This window comes from Dreissena polymorpha, chromosome 12, assembly GCF_020536995.1.
Source record: "Dreissena polymorpha isolate Duluth1 chromosome 12, UMN_Dpol_1.0, whole genome shotgun sequence".
Taxonomy (NCBI): domain Eukaryota; kingdom Metazoa; phylum Mollusca; class Bivalvia; order Myida; family Dreissenidae; genus Dreissena; species Dreissena polymorpha.
In genome coordinates, this window is record NC_068366.1 from 44,610,853 (window position 1) to 44,638,607 (window position 27,755).

The following is a 27,755-nucleotide window of genomic DNA, read 5'->3' on the forward strand; positions in this document are numbered from 1 at the left end:
AGGTTCAGAAAACCTACATGTAAGGACTAAATCTATTGAGCAGTGATCTGAAAATTCAGTAAGGGCATTCACTTTAAAACTTGAAATACATGACAATAGATTGAAATTAACTATAACATAATCTACAACACTTGCTCCCGAAGAGCCCCTAGTAAAGTTAAAACACGTAAAATGACCCGGCTCTAACTGCCATTAACAATCAACAAACTATTTTCTTTACAAAGTGACAACTTATTACCAAATTGATTAACATGACTATCACAAGATGAGGGAGCCGGTATTATTTCGAGCGGAACATCATTAACAGACATGTGGACATAACAGTCAAGATTAATGTTTTCAATTATGTCCGGCTGCTCACCTACTCTTGAATTTAGGTCACCAACTAACATGATATCGCCTTGTTGACTGTTTACAAGTACATCAGACGCTATTTGTTAAACAAAAATCATATTCAAACTAGAAATGGCGCGGCAGAGGCCGACGCGTATCCCCAGGCCGCATGTTTGACCCAGGGGCGCCCCAGTGTTGGTAATGGGGCCATGCATACTTGAGATTGACCGTATTGTCATAAAAGAGGTTCAGTATCAATTTGAAGTATATCGGTGTAGAAATGAAGAAATTATAGTAAAAGGCAATTTTGGGTGGGCGTGGCCTATGTGGGCGGGGCGCCCCAGGGTTGGTAATGGGGCCATACATAGTTGAGATTGACCGTATTGTCATAAGAGAGGTTCAGTATCAATTTGAAGTAAATCGGTGTAGAAATGAAGAAATTATAGTAAAAGGCAATTTTGGATGGGCGTGGCCTATGTGGGCGGGGCGTCCCAGGGTTGGTAATGGGGCCATGCATAGTTGAGATTGACTGTATTTTAACAAAAGAGGTTCAGTATCAATTTGAAGTGAATCGGTGTATAAATGAAGAAATTATAGTAAAAGGCAATTTTGTGTGGGCGTGGCCTATGTGGGCGGGGTGCCCCAGGGCTGGTAATGGGGCCATGCATAGTTGAGATTAACCGTATTGTCATAAGAGAGGTTCAGTATCAATTTGAAGTGAATCGGTGTAGAAATGAAGAAATTATAGTAAAATGCAATTTTGGGTGGGCGTGGCCTATGTAGGCGTGTCCTATGTGGGCGTGGCCTATGTGGGCGGGGCGCCACAGGTTTGGTAATTGGGCCATGCATAGCTGAGATTGACCGTATTGTCATTAGAGAGGTTCAGTATCAATTTGAAGTGAATCGGTGTAGAAATGAAGAAATTGTAGTAAAAGGCAATTTTGGTGGGCGTGGCCTATGTTGGCGGGGCGCCCCAGGGTTGGTAATGGGGCCATGCATAGTTGAGATTGACTGTATTGTCATAAGAGAGGTTCAGTATCAATTTGAAGACAATCGGTGTAGAAATGAAGAAATTATAGTAAAATAACCTAAAAAAATGAGTAAAAATCTCTGACCCGGCCCCACCCCAACCCCCATAACTTTTGACCAAGGGGTCAGATCAAAATTCCGAATTTATCTGCTCATAGCTACCATGTGTGTAAGTCTCAAGATTCTAGTGCTAATAGTGTATGAGATAATAGTGGCCAGGACGGACGGACGAACAGACAGACGGACAGACAGACGGCGGAGATAACCACAATATCCCCACGCTTTTCAAAAAGCGTGGGGATAATAACGGAGAGTTTACATTTGAATACACATATGAATCACAGGGTGGTATATAGCATGCACAAACAAAAATATCATTTTCTACACATAACGACTCTTTGTTCAGTTTAAACCAGAGTATACCGTTAGTGTTAAGTTTAACTAGATCAATTGCATTTGAACATATTTTTTCTTAAAATATACTACAACACCGCCACTTTCTCGCTTTGCTTTTTTGTAACATTTTGGACTGGGGCATAAAAAACAATTAAAAGTATCAATTATAATATTTGTTAATCTAGAGTTCCAAGTTTCCGTGAGAATAAGAATGTAGTAAGTATTAATAATATTTAGAAAGTCACTATCATTTAATTTCGATAAGAGACCCTGAACATTCCACGAGCAAATACGTAGCTGACTCTGCTCGATTTCCTAATTGGTAAGATTTGATTAGTGCCGCGACTTCCGGTGTCGCGACGAAGGTTGTTTCGCGGCCCATGGTTTGGCATTTCCGGTACAGGCCCGGGCGGTGGGTGATCATGTGTGTACTTTACACGATCGACGTACAGCGTGTCGTACAAAAGCGACGCCTGCTTGCCGTCCTTTCGGGCTTGTATCAGATATGGCACGAGTTTTCGTCGGCGCTCTTGTATTGTCTTTGGGAACTGGTCACTAACACGGTAGTTGCTGGCAGGAGAAAGTTCGTATGTTTTATTTTTAATTTCAAGTTTGTCACCGTAGAAATTGAATTTAACCACTATTGGTAGTTTTTTACCTTGTTCGAAATGACCGACCCAATGCGCTCAATCGATTTTTATTGTGTTTACCGAGTTATCTATGTGCAATTGCTGTTCGCAAAATTGATGTATTTTGTTCAAACAGTTTTCAGATCTTCTTGCTTCAAAGGACTTCTCTTGTTCAAAATTAAAAAAAAAGCAAATTGCCACGCAAAGATCGCGCTTGCAGGTCTGTTAGGTTTTCGGACAACTGCGAATTTTCACTTTTCAGTTTTTTAATGATGTAAAGTAGATCTTGTTGCGTAGCGCGGACATGTTCGAAAACTCCACTATCAAATGTTCTACTTCTTTCAAGTTCAGATAATTTTGTTTCAGTATTTGTTAGCTTCGTTTCAAGTGTTATAACTTTTGCTTCCACTTGTGTCACTTTACACGAGATGGTTTGAACGTCAGTTTCGATTTTATCTAGTTTATTTAATTTAATGTTTCTTTGTCCTTCTTCGATTGGATGCAATGAAACAAGTATGGAATGAATCATATTTACTTCAATGTGGGGAGGAGGTACCTGGTTCAGTTGGGGACCCACTGGTGAGTATGCAGTTCCGCCGCTATGGGGCGTAGCAGGTGATGGGTATGGGTACTGGCAACTTTGCGTTGGTGTCAACTGACCTGCGATAAATTGTAAGTGTGGAGGAAAATAAGGATCCGGTCCAGAAGATTTATCATGCGTAGCTGGGGTTGTCGGTGCGGACGTATTGGATGCCATTTTGTGTAGTTTATAAGGTTGTCTATTCACACTATTCGGAGACGCTTTTTCCTTGGTCCGCCTTTTTCTGGTCATCTCAACGAACTCCGTATATGGCCATTAATAACCGTTCACATTCAGTTTTTTAAAGCAGATTTTATAACTGTATTTTGTGTATGCACAAACACCACATCGGCATTAGATATATTCGAGCTCGAGAAAATTATCCGATAAATGACCGATAATTATGCGAACTGGAGAAGGCGTAATCCGATTTTAATCCGATTTACTAGTAATTGGCACAATCACGCTAAACGGTAAAACTGATAAGAGTTCACGAGAAATATTCAGATCGTCGAAGCTCAAGTTTCAAATTTTCAAAGTTTGCATCGCGAAAATAGAAAAACAATTTGTTTTAATACCAATAACTTCATCAACTTTAACACTTCAAATGTACTTTTTGTGGTATCTAATTCCTGCTATTTGTTATATCCACGAGTTACTCAATTTTCAGATACGTAGCTATATTAACTTTATTTATAAATCCCATAAATGTAGGAGCACAAAAAAACGTCCACTGTGCACTGAGACTATCTGTTCGGCACGCGGCTTAGAACGTTGAGAAAACCGACTGTAAACCTCGATAACCAGCCCGTTGGTGTCTATACCTTTACGTTGACTGTCGAGGACGAGAAAGGGCAGAGTGACGCAGACACGGTCAAGGTCACCGTCCATTAATAATTATGAAATATCGCTTTTTTTTACGATTTTATCTTTCCGTAGTTGAAAAGAAACATAATCTCAAATTTTTGGAAAAAACAAATCTGATCTATAAATAGCGATAGAATAACGCTCAAGTTTATACGATCGTTGTTATACTATCGTTTTATTTGGCAATAGGGCAAATAGAGAACATTATGTGAGTTTTGGATAAAGATCAAGTTTATCATTCGAGGCTTAGAACCACGTTCGCGCGAGGCTTGCCGAGCGCTACCATGGTTCGAGCCGAGCATGATAAACTTGATCTTTATCCAAAACTCACATAATATTCTATTTATCCTATTATTTCCCCCTTTTTCCATCAATAATTATAAAATATCGCTTTGTTGACGATTTTATCTTTCCGTTATTGACAAAAACAAATTCTCCAATTTTTGGAAAAACGCCAATCTGATCTAAAAATAGCGATAGTATAAAGCTATAGTATATACGATCGTTTTTATACTATCGATTTTCATCTGGTAATAGGATAAAAAATGTTCGTTTTTATTTTAACAAAAATTGTGACAATATATTCCATGTGAATTTCCCGTGACGATATCGGAATACTCCCGAGAAAACGCGAGATTGGTTTCGGTCAGCGTCGGAAGCACGACGTGGTTCTTATGAATACGTCGTTCTTCCGGCACAACAAATTAAAACGAGAATTTTGTAGCTCCTTAAATTTATATGTTACCATACCACATCTAGCGTTGAAATTGGAACACTGATTTGTGTATGGGTTAACTTTATTTTAAGATATAATTTGCGAAATATTCGTTGATTTTGAGTATTTATGTGACTTTAAGTTTTTGGTCTATAGCGAAGATAAAGGTGACGCATAATAGTTGCATTCATAAACAGTGCTTTGGATAATGTAAAATTATTAATATTTCTAGGCATGAACTTTCGTGATTTTTGTTTTCATACTTTTGAGGTTACGTAAATTCGTGGGTTGGTCATTTGGCGATGTGTTTGTGTTAAATTCGTTGATCGGTCAATCCACGAAAACTAATATCACACGAATAATGATGATTTTACATCTTTGCACTCTGGGTACACAAGGGATGTATTTTCTGCATGTGTATATTGTTATACTCAATCACAGCACCATTTGAATATAGAATCACTGCTTTGACAAAATTGGCAAGTTGAAATCTGACGTGTTGTTTGCCAGCAATCTTAAATCGTTTAACGGTGCCAGAAAGTGTTCATCACTTTTAATATATGTGTGCATATATAAAAATGTAATATTAAACAAAGAATTGTATAATTGCAATTATAGAAACCTGATTAAATTAATATCAATACTTTTACCACAAAAGTTCTTTCTGACGCTGCCAAATACCAATGGGATTGGACTAGATTTAATTTAACAATCACCGACTTGTCAATGACCATCATTTGAGCCTGTTCAGGGAAAACAAGGCTTAATGTTTTTGCGTAAGGTGTCGTCCCAGATTAGCCTGTGCAGTACGCTAATCAGGGACAGCACTAACAACTTGAATGATGTTTTGCTCCCGGTAGGGTGGCATATAGCAGTCGGAATGCCCGTCATTCTTTCTGTCCGTCCGGCATTACATTTTTTTTTTACTTTTTTTCTAAAACGCTGTCATATATTGACCTCATATTTTTTGTGTGAGTCTAACTATATGACTGACAGATGAAGTGTGAATTTCATTTCGGTTGATTGTGTTTTTGTGGGCGTTGGACTTCAAAATTTTCTCTTTAATAACCGTTTTTCTGATAGTTTTCACCATACACTTTCACAAATTCAGCTGATTTTTTTGGTGTGTGAGGAAACCTACATGGCTGACAGGCCAAGCGTGAGTTTTGTTCTGGTCCATTAAGTTTTTGCTGATAAGACAACAAACGCTCAGAGTACGACTTCAGCTGAACAGACAACAAATTCTTCAAGTACGACTTCAAGTGAACAGACAACAAATGCTTCAAGTACGACTTCAACTGAACAGACAACAAATTCTTCAAGTACGACTTCAAGTGAACAGACAACAAATGCTCCAAGTATGACTTCAACTGAACAGACAACAAATTCTCCAAGTACGACTTCAAGTGAACAGACAACAAATGCTCCAAGTACGACTACAACTGAACTGATAACTGATGCTCACAGGACGACTTCAAGTGAACGGACTACAGATAATCTAAATACGACTACACCTAAACCAACAACATTCACTCTAAATACGTCTAAAACTGAACTTACAACAGAAACTCCAAGTACGATTTCAACTGAACAGACAACAAATTCTTCAAGTAAGACTTCAACTGAACAGATAACAAATGCTCCAAGTACGACTTCAACTGAACAGACAACAAATTCTTCAAGTACGACTTCAATTGAACAGACAACAAATTCTTCAAGTACGACTTCAACTGAACAGACAACAAATTCTCCAAGTACGACTTCAACTGAAAAGACAACAAACGCTCAGTGTACGACTTCAGCTGAACAGACAACAAATTCTTCAAGTACGACATCAAGTGAACAGACAACAAATGCTCCAAGTACGACTACAACTGAACACATAACAAATTCTTCAAGTACGACTTCAACTGAACAGACAACAAATGCTCCAAGTACGACTTCAACTGAACAGACAACAAATGTTCAGAGTACGACTTCAGCTGAACAGACAACAAATTCTTCAAGTACGTCTTCAACTGAACAGACCACAAATGCTCCAGGCACGACTTCAACTGAACAGACAAAGAATTCTTCAAGTACGTCTTCAACTGAACAGACAACAAATGCTCCAAGCACGACTTCAGCTGAACAGACAACAAATGCTCCAAGCACGACTTCAATTGAACAGACAACAACTGCTTCAAATACGACTTCAAGTGAACAGACGACAGATGCTCCAAGTACGACTTCAACTGAACAGACAACAAATTCTTCAAGTACGGCTTCAACTGAACACACAACAAATTCTTCAAGTACGACTTCAATTGAACAGACAACAAATGCTCCAAGTACGACTTCAACTGAACAGATAACAAATTCTTCAAGTACGACTTCAAGTGAACAGACAACAAATGCTCCAAGTGCGACTTCAACTGAACAGACAACAAATTCTTCAAGTACGACTTCAACTGAACAGACAAAAAATGCTCCAAGTACGACTTCAACTGAACAGACAACAAATGCTCAGAGTACGACTTCAGCTGAACAGACAACAAATTCTTCAAGTTGGACTTCAACTGAACAGACAACAAATGCTCCAAGGACGACTTCAACTGAACTTACAACAAATGCTCCAAGAACGACGTCAACTGAACAGACAACAAATGCTCCAAGTACCACTTTAACTGAACTTACAACAAATGCTCCAAGTACGACTTCAACTGAACAAACAACACATGCTTCAAGCACGACTTCAACTGAACATACAACAAACGCTCCAAGTACGACTTCAGCGAAACTGACAACAAATGATCCAAGTACGTCTTCAGCTGAACAGAAAACAAATGCTCCAAGTACGACTTCAGCTGAACTGACAACAAATGATCCAAGTAAGACTTCAGCTGAACAGACAACAAATGCTCCAAGTACGACTTCTGCTGAACAGACAACAAATGCTCCAAGTACGACTTCAACTGAACAAACAACAAATGCTTCAAGCACGACTTCTACTGAACATACAACAAACGCTCCAGGTACGACTTCAGCTAAACAGACAACAAATGCTCCAAGTACGACTAAAGCTGAACAGACAACAAATGCTCCAAGTACGACTTCAGCTGAACTGACAACAAATGCTCAAAGTACGACTTCAGCTGAACAGACAACAAATGCTCAAAGTACGACTTCAACTGAACAGACAACAAATGTTTCAAGTAGGACTTCAACTAAACAGACAACACATGCTCCAAGTACGACTTCAGCTGAACTGACAACAAATGCTCAAAGTACGACTTCAGCTGAACAGACAATAAATGCTCCAAGTACGACTTCAACTGAAAAGTCAACATATGTTACGACTACATCTTTTAATACGACTATAACTGAACAGACTTCATATACTCTAAAGACAACTTCAACTGAACCTACAACAATACAGGCAAGGAAATCTACAACTGAACTGACAACAGAAGCTAAACGAAAGACTATAAGCACCAAACATGCTTCAAGTACGTTTGCAATTGAAATGAATTAAAAATAAAAATAGCTTAATTAGATTTGTTTTCGAAAAAACACACCTGATTACACTGTGATAAACTAAATATTGAGATATCATGCCTGTGACTTTTCATGTTTTAATAAATTAACAACAAATTTCTTAAATGGAAATAAGTATCTATTTTCGAGTAAAATTTGAAGAAAAAGGGCTTTTGTGCGCATTTTTATTTGTTGATCTCGAACGTAGGATACAAAACATTGACTGAAATTACCACTCGCAAGCCTCTTCGATGTTCTGACAACGCGGACTTCACCGGACGTTATTGGCAAATAGCTGAACCAGGCCATGTTGAAAAGATTCAATGCCCGCAGGGATACATTGGTATATTTTTTATTTTATTATGTCGCGATTTAGATTTAACGTATAGGACGCCGACCCCCCAAAAATGTTGATTTTATATTCGAATCTACCGACAACAACATTTAGCTAAGTCTTTATATATATAGAAGAACTGAAGAACGTAGAAGACATTAAACGTTCTTAAGTTCTACGTTCTACAGTAACCGGTATTGCAATCGTACTGTCGTTATGTCAGTCATTAAGTATACTTGATATATTAACTACCTGGCTACCCATACGCGTGTGTACCAATTAAATGTATCGCCCTCTTTTAACTTTTGTATTCCCATTTACTAAGGTAAAATAGTTCATTAGCACGCAATTTTCCTTTACACATACATGTATGTTCGACGATTATATATTACAATGTGCACAGTCTTGACGCTTTCCTGAAGAGTTCTAACCATTTATTTGTTGGCAATCTAATAACACATATTGCTTGATTATACCTTGTATTCCCTGGGAGCGAATTGCTGTACATTTAGTTATTTTCTGATCTAGGATATACATCACATTCCTTTTGAATTATGTTTAGCCTTTATTCCTCGGTTGGGGGATTCTATTCTGGAGCAATTCACAAGCGTATATCACCCTCTCTAACATTATATTTATAACAATCATGTCTCAGATTATTCGCAATCATCGGGTAGTTATTACATTTTATCACTGCTAAAGTATCTATCAGTGGACTTGGAACTCTTGTTGTTGGGTTAAACTCCAATATCTTTATTAAGGCACAATATCCAGAAAATGTAACGTCAACGGAGAATATAAAATACCCGTGTATAATTGCACAAAAGAAGCCATTCAAAAGTTGTTGAAACAGGTAAAACATTGATTTACTTCTATTTGAATTATGGCATATGTTCAAATAATAATAATATCTAGTTTTCATTCAATCTATCTGAAACATTGTACGTGTTTATTATATAGTTCATTATACCTATTTATATGTTTAACAAGGTATTACTTGAAACAAAAACACATATGGACGTGTCAAAAGCCATTAACCTGCTACGGAAAGAAACCGACGTGGTGGCACAGGTCTATATTAATTCCACTGACACCACCAACACCACTAACAACCATACAGAGGAGCAGGTTATTCATGTCGGAGACATTGAAGCTGCAACTGAAATTATGGAGCTCATTGTGGAACATGCTTTTGTTAATTCCACAACACTTAGCAACGTGACGGACGTATGTTTTATTTCTATTGTTTGAGTTTTAATGAAGTGTTATTAATTTTTACTCAAAACAAGATGTCTCATTTAAGTAACGTCCGTACAGTGTATTAACTATCGATTAAAGATTGAAGTAACAGATACGGTATAAAGATGTCCGTTTTCAGTCATTCATAGATGTGGTCGATAATCTTATCAGCAATAGAACTACAAACTCATGGGGAGCCCTAATGGAGAAGGTGGGTTCTTGGCTTAGAGAAATACATGCATACAAGTTCTGAAGTAAGATCAACATACACAAACGTATACAAATTGTAAATGATGGCATTGTTATATCTTCTAATTACCTTCTAGTCACATTGAACGTCGTTGCGTGCAGATATATTTCTATTTACATTCATTTTGCTGTACATCAATTCAAATATGATCGTTCGTGTCCGTTCTACGGTTGCCCTTTTGTCTGAACCCATATTAAACTATTAATGGTTAACGAAACCCTTTTGTTTGTTGTTTGATTGATCAATCTATTTTACCTGAGATGAAGTAATATTATTACAATTGGTTTAACAGGGTGGAGCAGCGACAGTGATTAATGTTCTTGACGAGTTCATCACAAAAGTAACAGGCAACAGTGTGGCACCTCTAGAGAACAAGACGTTTGTTAAAGATAACCTTTGTAAGAATGGAAACGTAAATATATAGTTAATTTCGCTATATATTCCCTTGTATAAGACGTTAAATAAAAGACGTTTATATATATTAGGTACCCCCTAGAGACCCCGTAACTGGCCATATATATATATGTGTGTGTGTGTGTGTGTGTGTGTGTGTGTGTGTGTGTGTGTGTGTGTGTGTGAGTTTGTAAAACCTACCAACCGGGGAAAATCGTATGAATACACACCAACAAACCGGGGAACACCTACCAACCGGGGAATTCCCCGGTTGGTTTTAGGCGAAAATCTCTAATCTACGTGAATGAAATACCAAACTGTCAATTTAAGTTAGAAATCCAACGCCTTCCCCGATTAGCGGGTTTGTGGCGTGCACAAAATATACACAAATCTTGACCATATTACAATCGAGTGTGTATCCAGGCTTATAACAGTTCCCCGGTTGCGCTGTTTAAAAATCATACACTCGGTATTTATATCATTTAGTGAAAGTCAGTTGGAAAAATGGAGTTTCGAGCGAACAAACGCATTAAACTAAGGTAAGTTTTTTTTATTATGTTTACAATTTTTAATTACTATTAAAAAGCGCTTTTATGTAAACGTTCAAGTAATACTGGAAGACGAATTCTAAAGATCGATTTATATAAATATCATTTGATTACAAAGCTTGTTTTACGGTACATATTTCACGGATATATTTTATAAATATACGTTAAACAAAGTAGAGCTCTAAGCAGTTTTTAGCTCGACTATATATATATATATATATATATAATTAAAGTAAAAAAACGTGTCTGGGATTTTAAATATATATTGATTTAGCCAACGCGTTTCGCATAGCTCATCAGGGCATAATACAATATATTACAACGTCAAAATGTCATGGAGATAACGTCATATCAATTATGACGTCATAACGTCAATAAATATTAAATGAAATTTAATTTGGGTTTAAATACATGTATAAAATGTTGTTCTTTTGCTAACATAGCTGAAATATTGTTCGAAAATAGCTTATAAAATGGAAATATTTTAAATTTTGGTTCATTATGTGAACATTCATCTAAATGTTTACTTAAAGGCATCTGTCTTGTTGAGGGGTCTCGCATTTGTTGTTCATGGACTGATCGCCTATTTCTAAGTTTATCGCCAGTTTGGCCTATATAATATTGTCTGCATCCATTGCATAATAATACATAAATCACATTTTGTATATCACATGACATATTAGTTTTTATTTTGAACATTTTGCCATTAAAATCAAAAGAATTCCCTTCAATAATATAACCACACAGGGCGCATCTAGAGTCATTACATTTCACTCGAGTGTGCTTGTTTGCATTGTAAACTTGATATATATATATATATAGTGGAGCTATTCTACTCAACCCGGCGCCGGCGTTAGCGTGAGCGTTAGCGTGAGCGTTGGAATGTTAAAGTTTGCGTACCACCTCAAATATTGTCTATGTCCCTTGACATATTGCTTTTATATTTTGCATACTTCTTTACCAACATGACCCCAATCTATAAACAAGAGCAGACAACTGTAACAAGCATCTTGTAAGAATTACTGTCACTTTTATCCACTTAAAATATGCATATTATTGATTAATCTTTTTGAAAGTTTACGTACCACCTCAAATATTGTCTATGTCCCTTGACATATTGCTTTTATATTTTGCATACCACTTAAAATATGCATATTATTGATAAATCTTTGTTAAAGTTTACGTACCACCTCAAATATTTTCTATGTCCCTTGACATATTGCTTTTATATTTTTCATACTTCTTTACCAACATGACCCCACTCTATAAACAAGGGCAGACTACTGTAAACAGCATTTTGTAAGAATTATGGCTCCTTAGTGATTTTGTTATTACTACACATGCCTAAATATATATTATGTATATCATGAAATTAATGTCATTTGTGTACAAGGAATTAATGTCAATGTGGTGTACTAAATGGTTTTATGAATAGCGAACTTTTTAACTCTGACTAGATTATGTGTTATACCATTTTTTATTGTTGTTGTGAATAGGCAACACAATGACTACTAGATCTACGGACAGCCAGGAACCAGAGCAAACAACATCCATACACACGGAAGAAGTCGATGAGACGGTTTGTAATATTTCACTATGTCGAAGCTACTAAGGCGTATTTCCTGGTTTGGTTTAGTCTTCAGTGAAATAGGCGTAATTTTGCCTTACATTATATTGTGCCAATATTTATTCCGGGTGATGCTTATTGGTATTTGGGCTTTACATAACACGTACGTGGACGATCATTATATTAACATTTTATAGCACACGTTATGCGAATGTTTAAAGAATAAAATATTGTTTACCAGTTATAGTGACTTTGAACTACTTGTCTTTCAAAATCTTCATATACACAAAGAATTTAGAATTTACACCTGTCAATGAAACTGGTGCGCATGTGTATTAACCACTGTAGTTTATAAACATCGACTTCATCATAATCACAAAAACGTTAATTATCGCTTATCCAAGAAGTGTAATATCATTAATTTTAATTTTCAGTGTAAGACTTATACGCTGCCAATTACTGTGTATGAAACTCGGAGACATTAGGAAATTTAACTTTCGTGTTACATATGGACATTGGTTGATATTTTATCTTAACGACAAAAAACAATAGCGTCTACTCGATATTTGCTATACGATACATTCTGACGTGGGTAAGAAAAGATAGTTCATTTTACACCAACCACCGCACAATACATACAGGATTTACCGTGAACCACAGTCCATTCACCAGTTCTTTTTTCTTCCAACACATTTGTCCAGAGAAGTTCAATACCTTTCATTTAACCGTGCATACATTTTGTCTTATTAGTATCTGTAAAAAATATTACTTGTAAACTTTTTCGAACTTTGATAACATGTTTGGAACAACCTGGTATATGTTAAGACTTGCTACGTCGGTGTATTCAGCCAATCTTTAAAAAAGCTTGATACGTTCAAGATGAATACTCAAAGATATGTTAAATTTGAAACCGTTTTGTTGAAATTGATCATTTAAATGCAACCTTTAAAAATGTTTTATGGGTGTTTTTCAGTTTGTTATTATGTCGACAAAACAAGCTATCAATCTGTTTCAAATCTTCCCCAATGACAGTGAACGGCAAAAAATAAAACATGTGATGTAAGATAAGCAAAAGTAAACTATTTTGGACGAAGTAAATTAAGCTTGTATTATACCATCGGTTGCAAACATTTACACAAAATTCTCATGTCACTTAGATTTTCTACATCATAATAAAAAGCCACATGAGTAATGATATCAATTGAAAATGCTGCTACTAAAGAATTGCAATTTCAACTGATACTAAGTAACGTGGATGTATGAATCTTACTCTATTAATGTCTCATTGAATTGTGTTGCAGAGTACCGAAACTAAAGAACATAGCGACACTGCACAAGAGTACAATTCACAAGATGCAGCAGAAAATATGTTGAACTGTGAATCATCGGATATCGATGTACGTAAACTTATAACGATTTTGTGATTGCAATACAGTACACACATTTACACATTTTATATAAGATTATATATAGTTCCGATTTTTTCAAGCTCTAGTAACGAACCGTAATTAAGACATGCATTCTGGTAAGTGTTATGTTACACTTACACATTTTTTATGGATGTAGTTCACCAACAACAAATTATGATGTTGTGATATTTTCATATTTTTATATGATCTCACACACAGGAAAACAACTGTATTTTACAGGATAGTGACAATGACAAAGACTATATTCCGGAAGAAGGCGATGCATCGTCAGATGAGTCGATAGTTGTCGAACTCATACCAAACATTCAAAGATTTCAAAAGAAGACAGCGTCAACACTACCTCCTATTGAATCCTTGCAATCTCGTGAACGTGACGAATCATCCGCAGAGGCACACAAAACCAACATCACCATCGCTCAAACAAATAACAGTGAATACAGACATTACGATAAGAGATTTTATTGCATGTTTTGCGAAAAGGCTCAAACAAAACTAAACAAACATTTGCTTTCGCAGCATAAAGATGGGCAAGATGTGAAAGATCTATTAAATACGGAAAATTCAGCAGAAAATAAAAAAATGTATGAACAAATAAGGAACGTTGGGAACCATCTCCATAATGTTAAAGTATTGCGAGATGGCCAAGGACAGCTGTTTGTGTCATACAGACAACGTAACAATCAACGCGTAGCTGCAGACGAGTATGGACCTTGTCCTTACTGTTACGGGTATTACCCGAAGAAAATCCTGTGGAGGCACACTCAAAAATGTAAGTTTACAAATGCGGCGGGATCAAGAAAACGACTCGCTTTAGAGAGCAGCCTGCTATTACCAAAATCAAAAGAAGAAAGCACTATTTTTAAGACGAGTAATCGAGTCCATGAGAAACGACGAAATAAGTCGCATAGTCAAAAGTGATAATACAATCCTTGCATTCGGTGAAAAACTCTGTACAAAAAGGGGCCATGATGAAGAGCAACACAATTATATTAGACAGAAGTTAAGAGAAGTTGGTAGATTGCTGAAAGACATGCGATCTTGTTCAGGCAATGTTGAAAAGTCTTTGGAGAATTTCATGTATCCAGATGCTTTCAAATTTATTACACAATCTTGCAAAAACGTTGCAGGCTTCGACGGAAACACCAATACTTATGCTACACCATCATTAGCCTTAAAGATTGGCACAACGCTTCAGAAATGTCTAAAAATTCTAATTTCGAAAGGAATCGAAACAAGCAACCGGGATCTGCAAACAAGGGCTGAGGATCTTTCCAAACTATTTGAAATTAATTGGACGGATGACATGTCTTCCAATGCCTTAAGAACACTTCATGAGGCTAAGCAGAACAGTCAGAAAGGACTGTTGCCATTGGCAAATGATGTCAAAGTAATGTCTGAATACTTACGACATGAAGCAGAAACACATGCAAATACCTTACAAGGATCAGCAAGTGATTGCGAGAAAAGGCAAGCATGGCATAAGTTGTCTGAAATCTGCTTGTGCTAAACTATTCTTTTTAATCGATACGATCAGGCGAGGTGTCAAAAATGACAGTCGAAGAATATTCAAAAAACAAATTGACAAATGACGATGGAGAATTAGATGGATGTTTAACAAAACTGGAAAAAGACCTGTGCCGTTATTTTTACCGTACAGAGATTATTGCAAAACGAGGTCGAATAGCTGCAGTACTGTTTCCAAGACAAGTGAAAGAAAATATCGACCTCCTCATACGCAGCAGAAATTCTCTAACAAACTGTTTAAATAGTAAATTTCTTTTCCCAACAAAATCTGCATCATCGCATATTCGTGGGACAGACGTATTACGTTCAATTGCAATTGACTGTGGAGTTGAACATCCGAAAAGGCTTCGTTCTACAAAGTTAAGGAACCATATTGCCACAATGACTCAGCTTTTTAACTTGTCTGAAAATGAAATAGACATTCTAGCTAAATTTCTTGGTCACGAAATTCGGGTACATAGAGAATTCTACAGATTACCAGATGGAACCATGCAGGTTGCCAAAGTCAGCAAGCTGCTCATGATGATGGAAAGTGGACAAATTACCAGAAATTCTGTCAATTCGCTAGACGATATTGATGTTGACGACGAATGTATTGTAGGTATGTCGCATTTTCAGTGTTAAATTAATTCAGTAAACTTAATGTTAATAATGGGCTCATTACCGAACTTGATAACCTGAAGTGATAAAAAGAATTACAAACATTTTCTGAAATATACTTGTGTTATGCAAGGCAATTCTTTTTTATCGGAGACGACCAGGTAAGGTGGAATATAAAGTCTACACTCATTTTGTGCTAAGTAAGGTTTACATTGGCTACTTCTAATTTTTCAATTTCAATGCACTAACTGCATATGTATTTGGTGTGCTTCGGTTGTTTCCATCATTGTTATATTATAAACTATATATAATTTTTGATCTTGTGATTTACACGACAGATAAACAATATTCTTCTGAATTATCAGAAAATGAAAATACTGAAGACCTTGAAACTCTGCTTCCCAGCACCAGTCAACCAAAAATAACAGACAAAGGAATGCATACACATGTGAATGCATTTAAGTTATGTATCTCCAAGTTTCTTATGTTTCTTAGAACATGATTTTCTTACATGTAATTGTTTGATTCATTAGGCAAAATAATGTTTCCAAATTTTTCGTGTGACATCGATGTCATTATCAGGTGCCGTAAGTACCTGGACGCTTTTGTCGTAATTTTGCTATGAAAAATTGTACTGAAGTATATATATTTAATATGGATATCTTACACATGGCAGTTAGCGACGTCATATGGTGTTTTATTATCCATGTACAGTAAAGGGTACTTCAAATACCAGGAGAACAAAACAAGCAGCCAAAGAGCAATGGAGTGAAGACGAAAACAGGAGCTGTTCACAGACACTTAGATCGTTTTTTGATAATGGGTAAATTACCAGGGAAAAAAGAATTACTAGCATGTATTGAAAGTGAGAATGACCTTCACAACAGAAGTTGGAAAAATGTCAAAGACTTTTGCAGAAATTTAATTGAAACAAAAAAGCGACGGGGACTTTTAACTTAAAAAAATATTACACATATAATGCACGTTTAGGAGAATACATTAAAGGATGAAGTTGCCACATGTGTTTTGTGTGTTTTCTTGTTCTATATACTCTTTTCGAAAACGATATATGTGTGCTTATTGTATTTGAATGTTTTATTAAAACGGTTCAGTCAAAAACGATATTTGTTCATAATCATATCGCCGAACAAATTAGGATTGGTATATAGTTCGGCCAAAGAGTGTTTCTTTGTACTTTCTATTACGAGTTTCTACGAGTTACTCACTATACAAGTTATTTTTTACCCCAAACTTGGTGAATATGAATGAATATAGCAAACATGATAACAAATCAATCTAGAAGGCTAAACGTTCAGAGAAGGCACAAAAAAATTCAGTCGGATAAATGGAAACAAACATTTTGTTTAAGCATAACAAACAAACACTTTTAGATGTAATAAGATAAATGTAAATAACATAAAAAAAAACTACTGCTAAACTACTGCTACAATGTGAAGAATACAAATGAATATTTTGTCAATTTTACAAAATTTGTTTTGAATGACAGGTGTCTGACTTGCAGTTGAGTACTTAATAGTTATTTTAAAGTAAAACTTTACCAATATGTAAATTATTGCGTAAATATCGCACTAGAATTGATTAAATAGTTGTTAAATATTACAATAATTTCCTACACAGACTTTTGTGCATTTGTTTTGCGTGTAGATATTCACATTAACTATCAATTCACATATTTGCTTTGTGCATATAATTGGTATGTTTATATTTTGAATTGAGTCACACTGTTATAATTTCCCTGTTGGTACATATTATTTTTAAGTTGGCACCAACAAGGGTCTAACAATTGATTCACATGTGCACTCCCCAGTAAGTATATATACTATAATGTAAGTGATGCAAAATAATATTAAACTACGTGTTTGATAAGTGTTTGCTTTGGTACATATTTAATTATTAGTGTTTTTATATAATGATAATGCTGTCAAAGTCAGCGGTGATTATACGTGTATAACAACATTAATTAACACTTTTATATTGTTTTCAACAAATAATATATGGTTGACACATCGGCATAAATTTTCAGTGCTTAAAATACACTCTTTCTATTATATTTTATGCAAAAATTAGGTACATAAGTTGGTTTACATAAAGGTAGTTTGAACAAAATACGTGAATTCAAATCTTGAAAAAAGGTGTTTGGTTTGCAAGGGAAAACTAAGCGATTGCCAGTGACTATTTTCCTTAAAATATAATCTGTTATTTCGACAGGTAGAATTAAATGTAAGTTCATTATTAACGTTAACCCGTTTTTGGCATTCTCTACTCAAACAAGTGCATACATACTGTATTTTTTTAATACAGCACATGTGTAATGGTATCACAGTTGTAGAATTGGAATTCATATATTATAACAATAAATACTGATCATTATTCAGATTGACCTACCGCCGTAGACTAAGTCACTGGCGCTTCAAAATGCATTGTTATCAAGTCGTTTTGCTAGTTTACTAAACTATTTTGTTTCTCAGGCCTCGCCACATTCGTTGTGAAACGTTCATAATTGTTTAAAGTTACAGATTTTATTATTTTTGAAAATGCAATAAATGTATTTAAGACAATTTAAGTGAAGTGGAAGGTGCCATGCGTGTGAATGAATTTTCTGATGTTTACCTGTTTCAGGGGATTAAATGCATGAGTTATTTTAGAATGTCAGAGTAAGGACAAAGTAAATTTACACTACTAAATCTACATGCTTATGGGCAGTTCTACTTTTAGGATAAAAAACTTCATAGTACGTGAACATCGTGAATATTTTTTTCTGATGGAAAAAAAGGAATAAAACAAATAAACCGCCTCCCCCTCTCCTTCACTCGGTTTTACAAATAGCGTGGCCTGAAAAAAAATAACATTATTTTTTAGTTTTAAGAACGAATTGTATTCATTTGTTGATTAATTCACCATGATTGTTATGGTATAATGCAGCACTTGCATGCTTGTAGTCGGCTTATAGCTAATAAAGTCATAAATGTATTGTTTGATTTGCGTTATGTCTCGTATGCTTATTTTGATGTGAATAATATTTGAGTCAATCAAATGAGGCATTTTTGCAGAAATTATATAAGGTCATACAATAAACATATTTAATTTAAATATTGTTTCATACATATTCTTTTCAATTTTTGTACTAACTTAAATATTATCCATGAACGTGCACGCCATTGTCCTATCAACAACAGTACCATGATTACACACAATTACCCCTGTTGGTAAACGCAAGTTCCCCGTTGGACATTATTGAAGTTCCACAGTAATAGCGCGCTTAAGTTCCTCTCTTGGTTAACACAATTCCCCTGTTGGCACACATTAAAGTTCCACGGTTGGTACGCACATAGTACCCCTGTTGGTATACACCGTTCCCCAGTTGGAACACATTGAAGTGCCACAGTTGGAACGCACTAAGTTCCCCTGTTGGTATACACCATTCCCCTGTTGGTACACATTGAAGTTCCACAGTTGGTACGCACTTAGTACCCCTGTTGGTATACACCGTTCCCCAGTTGGCACACATCGCAGTTCCTCATTTGGTACGCACATAATTCCCCGGTGTGCATGTAAAATTTTCTTTGATTTATTACCCTATTTATCATAATTGTTATGTCAAAATCGTATTTTAGGTTCGAAACCTGTCTGTTTTTTATCACTTTCAGCTTTCTAGAATATGTGGAAATGGTGGTCCCCGGTTGGTAGGTTTAGAACACATTTCCCCGGTTGGAAGGTTTTACAAGTATGCGTGTGTGTGTGTGTGTGTGTGGTGTGTGGTGTGTGTGTGTGTGTGTGTGTGTGTGTGTGTGTGTGTGTGTGTGTGTGTGTGTGTGTGTGTGTGTGTGTGTGTGTGTGTGTGTGTGTGTGTGTGTGTGTGTGTGTGTGTGTGTGTGTGTGTGTGTGTGTGTGTGTGTGTGTGTGTGTGTGTGTGTGTGTGTGTGTGTGTGTGTGTGTGTGTGTGTGTGTGTGTGTGTGTGTGTGTGTGTGTGTGTGTGTGTGTGTGTGTGTGTGTGTGTGTGTGTGTGTGTGTGTGTGTGTTGTTCCGTGTTCCAAATTATGTTATTAAGAACGGTCAGTTAATTTTAGGAATACGAACATTTCAGTCATCAAAATTGGGACGGTCGACACGTGTGAGTATGTCAATTTTCCTGACGGAGAAAATGGCGATAGTCCGGAGTGGGCGACGGGAAGAAGTGACAATATCGAAGTCAAATGTGAGAAAGGTACTCAGACCAAAAAGGATCCGGTATATCACACTATAATATTTAGATTTTAAGGATGTGAATTTCCATAATGAACAAAATAAGACATCATAATATATTTTTAAAGCTGTCATAAGGTTAAAATTTCATCTTAAGGTATTTTGTTGTTCACAAAAATGTGTTCACTTGCTGATTTAAGGCAAAGGGCTTCGATATAGCGGTTCTCTGTTCCGTAACCTGTCCTCCATTATGACAGGAAAAACAGAAGACGCGTCGTAAGTACTTAAATTTCCAAGTACGTTTAACGCATATATTTTATTGAACTAGCGTAAAGATTATTTTGTTATGTGGTGTATGATCGTTTATATGTAAAAAATAATATGTCAATCTTAGGAACACGACGATCAATGGACCGGTTTTAGCGTTCACAATGCTCAGAAGCAACAATCGACAAGGAAGTCATGAGGAGAGTGTGAAAATAGTCTTCCATATCTTCGACGTGAGTTACTATATTTACAATCTATAAATACGCTTAAGTTCGATGTGCATCTACATAATTTATTATTAACATTACACAAGTTTAAATTATTCGATCGTTTATTTATTTTTTTCTTGCAGAAAACATTAGAAAAACCTGAATGTTCTTTCTGGAGGAAAGACAATTCAAGGTAAGAACTTAGAAATAATTACCTACCAGCAGCAAAGATTGTATATAATTATTCATTTGGATAAATATATGGTCCAACAAGCATTTTGGAAAGTGTTTTTTATTTCTGTAAGACTTTATAAAGAATAATAAGAATGACCTAAAACGTTTGAATCGGTGTATTATTTGATTTGTTTTTGCAATTTGGTGCTAATTAAAATGCATTCATTTCCTGTTAATTCATTTGAAAACATAGATTGTTAGCCACGTTAAGAGGCAACATACAAATAATAAGCTTAATAGTATGGCAAAGCATTACTCAAATATGTATAACCATCACTCACTCACTAACTGCATCCATGGTGCTTGATCTAAGACACATTACAAATGCATGGCTTGAACTATTTTTTACATAACTCTTCATGAAAACTTTGATAAACATACAATAAAAATTACATGATTTAGAATGTATTTCTCAGTAATGCAATTCAATTGAATCTAATCTTAGAGCCTATCTTCAAAACAGAATGCTATGCATATAATAAATATATTTACATACAAGTAAACGTTTCAAAAGTTACCAATACACTGCCCTCGAGTAGCCTTACGTTTCCTATAAGTCGTATTTAAAAACGTATTGGAAAACATATGGTGTCCCCTTATATAAAACTTGCTTGGTATGAAATAGAATCATGGTACTTTAATACGCCAGAGAATGTTCAAGTCATATTTATTCACTAATGTTCTAAAGAGTCGAACCATAATAATATTTTATTTCGGTTAGCTAAATTTTGATTTGGGATGCTCTTCAAATTCAATTCAATTGTATTATATGCAAAATGAGAATTAACTTTGAAATTTACTCCAACAAAATTTTCCAGAACTTTTTGTAACTAATTGTTTTAATAGTTGTTTCAAATTTGTTTGTGAATTTATGGTGCATTGTACACATAAGTGTTATATTCCATTGCAACGTATATGACATTAATTCGTGCAGTACGTGATATATTTGTGACATGTTGAAAACCTCAGTACCAAAGGTCACTGGTCCAGTGAAGGCTGTTGTCTGGAAGGGTTTAACCGGTCATCTGGGCTCGTGACATGCACGTGTACACACCTGACGAACTTCGCTGTCCTCATGAGTCCTCATGAGACTTCAACTGAACAGACAACAAATGCTCCAAGCACGACTTCAACTGAACAGACAACAAATGCTCCAAGTACGACTTCAACTGAACAGACAACAAATGTTCCAAGTACGACTTCAACTGAACAGAACACAAATGTTCCAAGCACGACTTCAATTGGACATACAACAAATGCTCCAAGAACGACTTCAACTGAACAGACAACAAATGATCCAAGCACGACTTTAACTGAACAGACAACAAATGCTCCAAGTACAACTTCAGCTGAACAGACAACAAATGTTCCAAGTACGACTTCAACTGAACAGAAAACAAATGTTCCAAGCAAGACTTCAACTGGACATACAACAAATGCTCCAAGCACGACTTCAACTGAACAGACAACAAATGCTCAAAGTACGACTTCAGCTGAACAGACAACAAATGTTCCAAGTACAACTTCAACTGAACAGAAAACAAATGCTCCAAGCACGACTTCAACTGGACATACAACAAATGCTCCAAGCACGACTTCAACTGAACGGACAACAAATGCTCCAAGCACGACTTCAACTGAACAGACAACAAATGCTCCAAGTACGACTTCAACTGAACAGACAACAAATGATCCAAGCACGACTTTAACTGAACAGACAAAAAATGTTCCAAGTACGACTTCAACTGAACAGACAACAAATGTTCCAAGTACAACTTCAACTGAACGGAAAACAAATGCTCCAAGCACGACTTCAACTGGACATACAACAAATGCTCCAAGCACGACTTCAACTGAACAGACAACAAATATTCCAAGCACGACTTCAACTGGACATACAACAAATGCTCCAAGCACGACTTCAACTGAACAGACAACAAATGCTCCAAGTACGATTTCAACTGAACAAACAACAAATGCTCCAAGTACGACTTCAGCTGAACAGACAACATATACTACAAATCGGACTTCCACTGACCAGACCACTCTCAAGACAACTTCAACTGAACAGACAACAATGCAGGCAGGGAAATCTACAACTGAACTGAAAACAGAAGCTAAGCAAAAGACTACAAGCACGAAACATGCTTCAAGTACGTTTGCAATTAAAATGTATTAAAAATGAAAATAATTAGATTTGTTTTCGAAAAGAAAATGATTACACTGTGATAAACTAAATAGTGGGATTCAATGCCTGTGACATTCACGCTTTAATAAATTAACAACACATTTCTTAAAGTATCTATTTTCGAGTAAAATTTGAAGAAAAATGTTTTTTGTGCGCATTTTCATTTGTTGATCTCGAACGTAGGATACAAAACGTTGACTGAAATTACCACTCGCAAGCCTCTTCGGTGTTCTGACAACGCGGACGTCACCAGACGTCAGTGGCCAACAGCTGAACCAGGCCAAGTTGAAACGATGCAATGCCCGCAGGGATACACTGGTATATTTTTCATTTATTTTATTATGTCGCGATTGAGATTTAACGTATACGACACCGACCCCCCCCCCCCAAAAAAAAAAATGTTGATTTTATATTCGAATCTACCGACAACAACATTTAGCTAAGTCTTTATATATATATAGAAGAACTGAAGAACGTAGAAGAATATATACGTCCTTAAGTTCTACGTTCTACAGTAACCGGTATTGCAATCGTACTGTCGTTATGTCAGTCATTAAGTATACTTAATATATTTAGTACCAGGCTACCCATACGCGTGTGTACCAATTAAATGTATCGCCCTCTTTTAACTTTTGCATTCCCTTTTACTAAGGTAAAATAGTTCATTAGCACGCATTTTTCCTTTACACATACATGTATGTTCGACGATCATATATTACAATGTGCACAGTTTTGACGCTTTCCTTAAGAGTTCTAACCAGTATTTGTTGGCAATCTAATAACACATATTGCTTGATTATACCTTGTATTCCCTGGGAGCGAATTGCTGTACATTTAGTTATTTTCTGATCTAGGATATACATCACATTCCTTTTGAATTATGTTTAGCCTTTATTCCTCGGTTGGGGGATTCTATTCTGGAGCAATTCACAAGCGTATATCACCCTCTCTAACATTATATTTATAACAATCATGTCTCAGATTATTCGCAATTATCGGGTAGTTATTACATTTTATCACTGCTAAAGTATCTATCAGTGGACTTGGATCTCTTGTTGTTGGGTTAAACTCCAATATCTTTATTAAGGCAAAATATCAAGAAAATGTAACGTCAACGGAGAATATGAAATACCCGTGTATAATTGCACAAAAGAAGCCATTCAAAAGTTGTTGGAACAGGTAAAACATTGATTTACTTTTATTTGAATTACCGCATATGTTCAAATAATAATAACTAGTTTTCATTCAATCTATCTGAAACATTGTACGTGTTTATTATATATTTACTTATACCTATTTATATGTTTTACAAGGTAAAAATTGAAACAAAAACACATATGGACGTGTCAAAAGCAATTAACCTGCTACGGAAAGAAACCGACGTGGTGGCACCGGCCTATATTAATTCCACTGACACCACCAACACCACTAACAACCATACAGAGGAGCAGGTTATTCATGTCGGAGACATTGAAGCTGCAACTGAAATTATGGAGCTCATTGTGGAACATGCTTTTGTTAATTCCACAACCCTTAGCAACGTGACGGACGTATGTTTTATTTCTATTGTTTGAGTTTTAATGAAGTGTTATTAATTTTTACTCAAAACAAGATGTCTAATTTAATTAACCTCCGTACAGTGTATTAACTATCGATTATGGATTGAAGTAACAGATACGGTATAAAGATGTCCGTTTTCAGTCATTCATAGATGTGGTCGATAATCTTATCAGCAATAGAACTACAAACTCATGGGGAGCCCTAATGGAGAAGGTGGGTTCTTGGCTTAGAGAAATACATGCCTACAAGTACTGAAGTAAGATCAACATACACATACGTATACAAATTGTAAATGATGGCATTGTTATATTTTCTAATTACGCGCTAGTCCCCTTAAACGTCGTTGCGTGCAGATATATCTCTATTTACATTCATTTTGCTGTACATCAAATCAGATATGATCGTTCGTGTCCGTTCTACGGTTGCCCTTTTGTCTGAACCCACATTAAACTATTAATGGTTAACGAAACCCTTTTGTTTGTTGTTTGATTAATAATATTACAATTGGTTTAACAGGGTGGAGCAGCGACAGTGATTAATGTTCTTGACGAGTTCATCACAAAAGTAACAGGCAACAGTGTGGCACCTCCAGAGAACAAGACGTTTGTTAAAGATAACCTTTGTAAGAATGGAAACGTAAATATATAGTTAAAGCGGGTATATACTATTTTATATATGTGTTTAATTGTAATATATTGATAAAATATGTTACAATAACACAAAATATGCAAGAAAAATTATACATTAAAGTCGAATTTCATAAAATGCAGCAAAGAAAAGTTAGCGCCCCGAGCCGATTGTGACGTACATCTTTTCCTACAATAACCGAAGCATTCGTCTTTGTATTAGGATTGGAGGTAGTGTTCGTGTGTCGTATGAATAGATATCGTTGCAGGAACTCAAATAAACCGTTAAACTAAGTTAAGATTCACATCGTACATGTATGGTATACATGCTGGCGAATTCGGCTGTACAGCCGTTTTCAATTTCAGAATTAAATATCTGGCTTATTTCGCATTTTTCGACACATGTTCTTCTTAACTTTTATTTTAATTTATATTAAAATATATATATAATAAATTTTTTACACATTTTATATAAATTTATAAATATTTGACAAAATCGTATATACCTGCTTTAATTTCGCTATATATTTCCTTGTATTAGACGTTAAATAAATGACGTTTATATATATTAGGTACCCCTATATAAATTAAATTCGTGTTTATATCTGATAAAAAGGGTATGGAGATGTATGTTTTTAAAGTGGGAACCCCCTTACCTATTTCTAAATTAGAGACCCCGTAACTGGCCATATATATATATATATATATATATATATATATATATATATATATATATATATATATATATACAATTATCTCCCTGTTAATACACAAATATATTCATGATTTAACTGTATCTTCTTGATCCAACGGATTTCCGCGGTGTCTCTAACATAGTGTTAGGGTAGTTTAGAATCCTTATCGGATCTTGCCCTAATACAACTATGGTTTCATGTTTGTAAATAAGTGTCTATGTATGTAACATTGTCCATTCTGTGTATGTAAAAATTGTTCCCACGTCGAGATGTGTTGCGGTGTAAGTGCGAGATATATAACTGTGAATGGACCATCCTTTTTGGGGATGGGGATTTCATAGTATGTATGTCTCGTTCTGCACCGTAGCTAGGCGCACACGCCGAAGTCTCAAATGGGAATATGTTTGTCTGTTTGTATGTTTGTGTATCTGGTTGTTCACACACCTTTCTCCCTATATATAAATTATCGACTGTGAACGAGTATCTATTAATAGATCCCAGAAATAGGAAATGACGTTTTTGTGAAATATAATTATCTCCCTGTTAATACACAAATATATTCATGATTTCACTGTATCTTCTTGATCCAACGGATTTCCGCGGTGTCTCTAACATAGTGTGAGGGTAGTTTAGAATCCTTATCGGATCTTGCCCTAATACAACTATGGTTTCATGTTTGTAAATAAGTGTCTATGTATGTAACATTGATCATTCTGTGTATGTAAAACTTGTTCCCACGTCGAGATGTGTTGCGGTGTAAGTGCGAGATATATAACTGTGAAAGAACCATCCTTTATTGGAGATGGGGATTTCATAGTATGTATGTCTCGTTCTGCACCGTAGCTAGGCGCACACGCCGAAGTCTCAAATGGGAATATGTTTGTCTGTTTGTATGTCTGTGTATCTGGTTCTTCACACACCTTTCTCCATATATATATATATATATATATGTGTGTGTGTGTGTATGTGTGTTTGTTCCGTGTTCCAAATTATGTTATTAAGAACGGACAGTATTTTAGGAATACGAACATTTCAGTCATCAAAATTGGGACGGTCGACACGTGTGAGTATGTCAATTTTCCTGACGGAGAAAATGGCGATAGTCCGGAGTGGGTGACGGGAAGAAGTGACAATATCGAAGTCAAATGTGAGAAAGGTACTCAGACCCAAAAGGATCCGGCATATCACAATATAATATTTTGATTTTAAGGATGTTAACTTCCATAATGAACAAAATATGACATCATAATATATTTTTAAATCTGTCATTAGGTTAAAATTTCATCTTAAGGTATTCTTTTGTTCACAAAAATGTGTTCACTTGCTGATTTAAGGCAAAGGGCTTCGATATAGCGGTTCTCTGTTCCGTAACCTGTCCTCCATTATGACCGGAAAAACAGAAGACGCGTCGTAAGTACTTAAATTTCCAAGTACGTTTAACACATATATTTTATTGAACTAGCGTAAAGATTATTTTGTTATGTGGTGTATGATCGTTTATATGTAAAAATAATATGTCAATCTTAGGAACACGACGATCAATGGACCGGTTTTAGCGTTCACAATGCTCAGAAGCAACAATCGACAAGGAAGTCATGAGGAGAGTGTGAAAATAGTCTTCCATATATTCGACGTGAGTTACTATATTTACAATCTATAAATACGCTTAAGTTCGATGTGCATCTACATAATTTATTATAAACATTACACAAGTTTAATTATTTGATCGTTTATTTTTTATTTTCTTGCAGAAAACATTAGAAAAACCTGAATGTTCTTTCTGGAGGAAAGACAATTCAAGGTAAGAACTAAGGAATAATTA

The 27,755-nt window shown here is 35.7% G+C and overlaps 1 protein-coding gene across 1 annotated transcript in view; it reads left to right on the forward strand.

The window, feature by feature from the left end:
- The window catches only part of LOC127852562 (uncharacterized), a 226,986-nt gene that overhangs the window by 194,146 nt on the left and 5,085 nt on the right, over positions 1 to 27,755 (forward strand). Inside the window, exons 6-21 of the mRNA XM_052386516.1 lie at positions 9,778 to 9,849; positions 10,181 to 10,286; positions 20,057 to 20,176; positions 20,355 to 20,430; positions 20,549 to 20,654; positions 20,774 to 20,823; positions 21,834 to 23,017; positions 23,236 to 23,370; positions 24,140 to 24,231; positions 24,366 to 24,602; positions 24,754 to 24,825; positions 25,129 to 25,234; positions 26,970 to 27,089; positions 27,268 to 27,343; positions 27,461 to 27,566; positions 27,685 to 27,734. Coding sequence (XP_052242476.1) covers positions 9,778 to 9,849; positions 10,181 to 10,286; positions 20,057 to 20,176; positions 20,355 to 20,430; positions 20,549 to 20,654; positions 20,774 to 20,823; positions 21,834 to 23,017; positions 23,236 to 23,370; positions 24,140 to 24,231; positions 24,366 to 24,602; positions 24,754 to 24,825; positions 25,129 to 25,234; positions 26,970 to 27,089; positions 27,268 to 27,343; positions 27,461 to 27,566; positions 27,685 to 27,734 — 2,708 coding nt within the window. The remainder of the gene's footprint in view (positions 1 to 9,777; positions 9,850 to 10,180; positions 10,287 to 20,056; positions 20,177 to 20,354; positions 20,431 to 20,548; positions 20,655 to 20,773; positions 20,824 to 21,833; positions 23,018 to 23,235; positions 23,371 to 24,139; positions 24,232 to 24,365; positions 24,603 to 24,753; positions 24,826 to 25,128; positions 25,235 to 26,969; positions 27,090 to 27,267; positions 27,344 to 27,460; positions 27,567 to 27,684; positions 27,735 to 27,755) is intronic.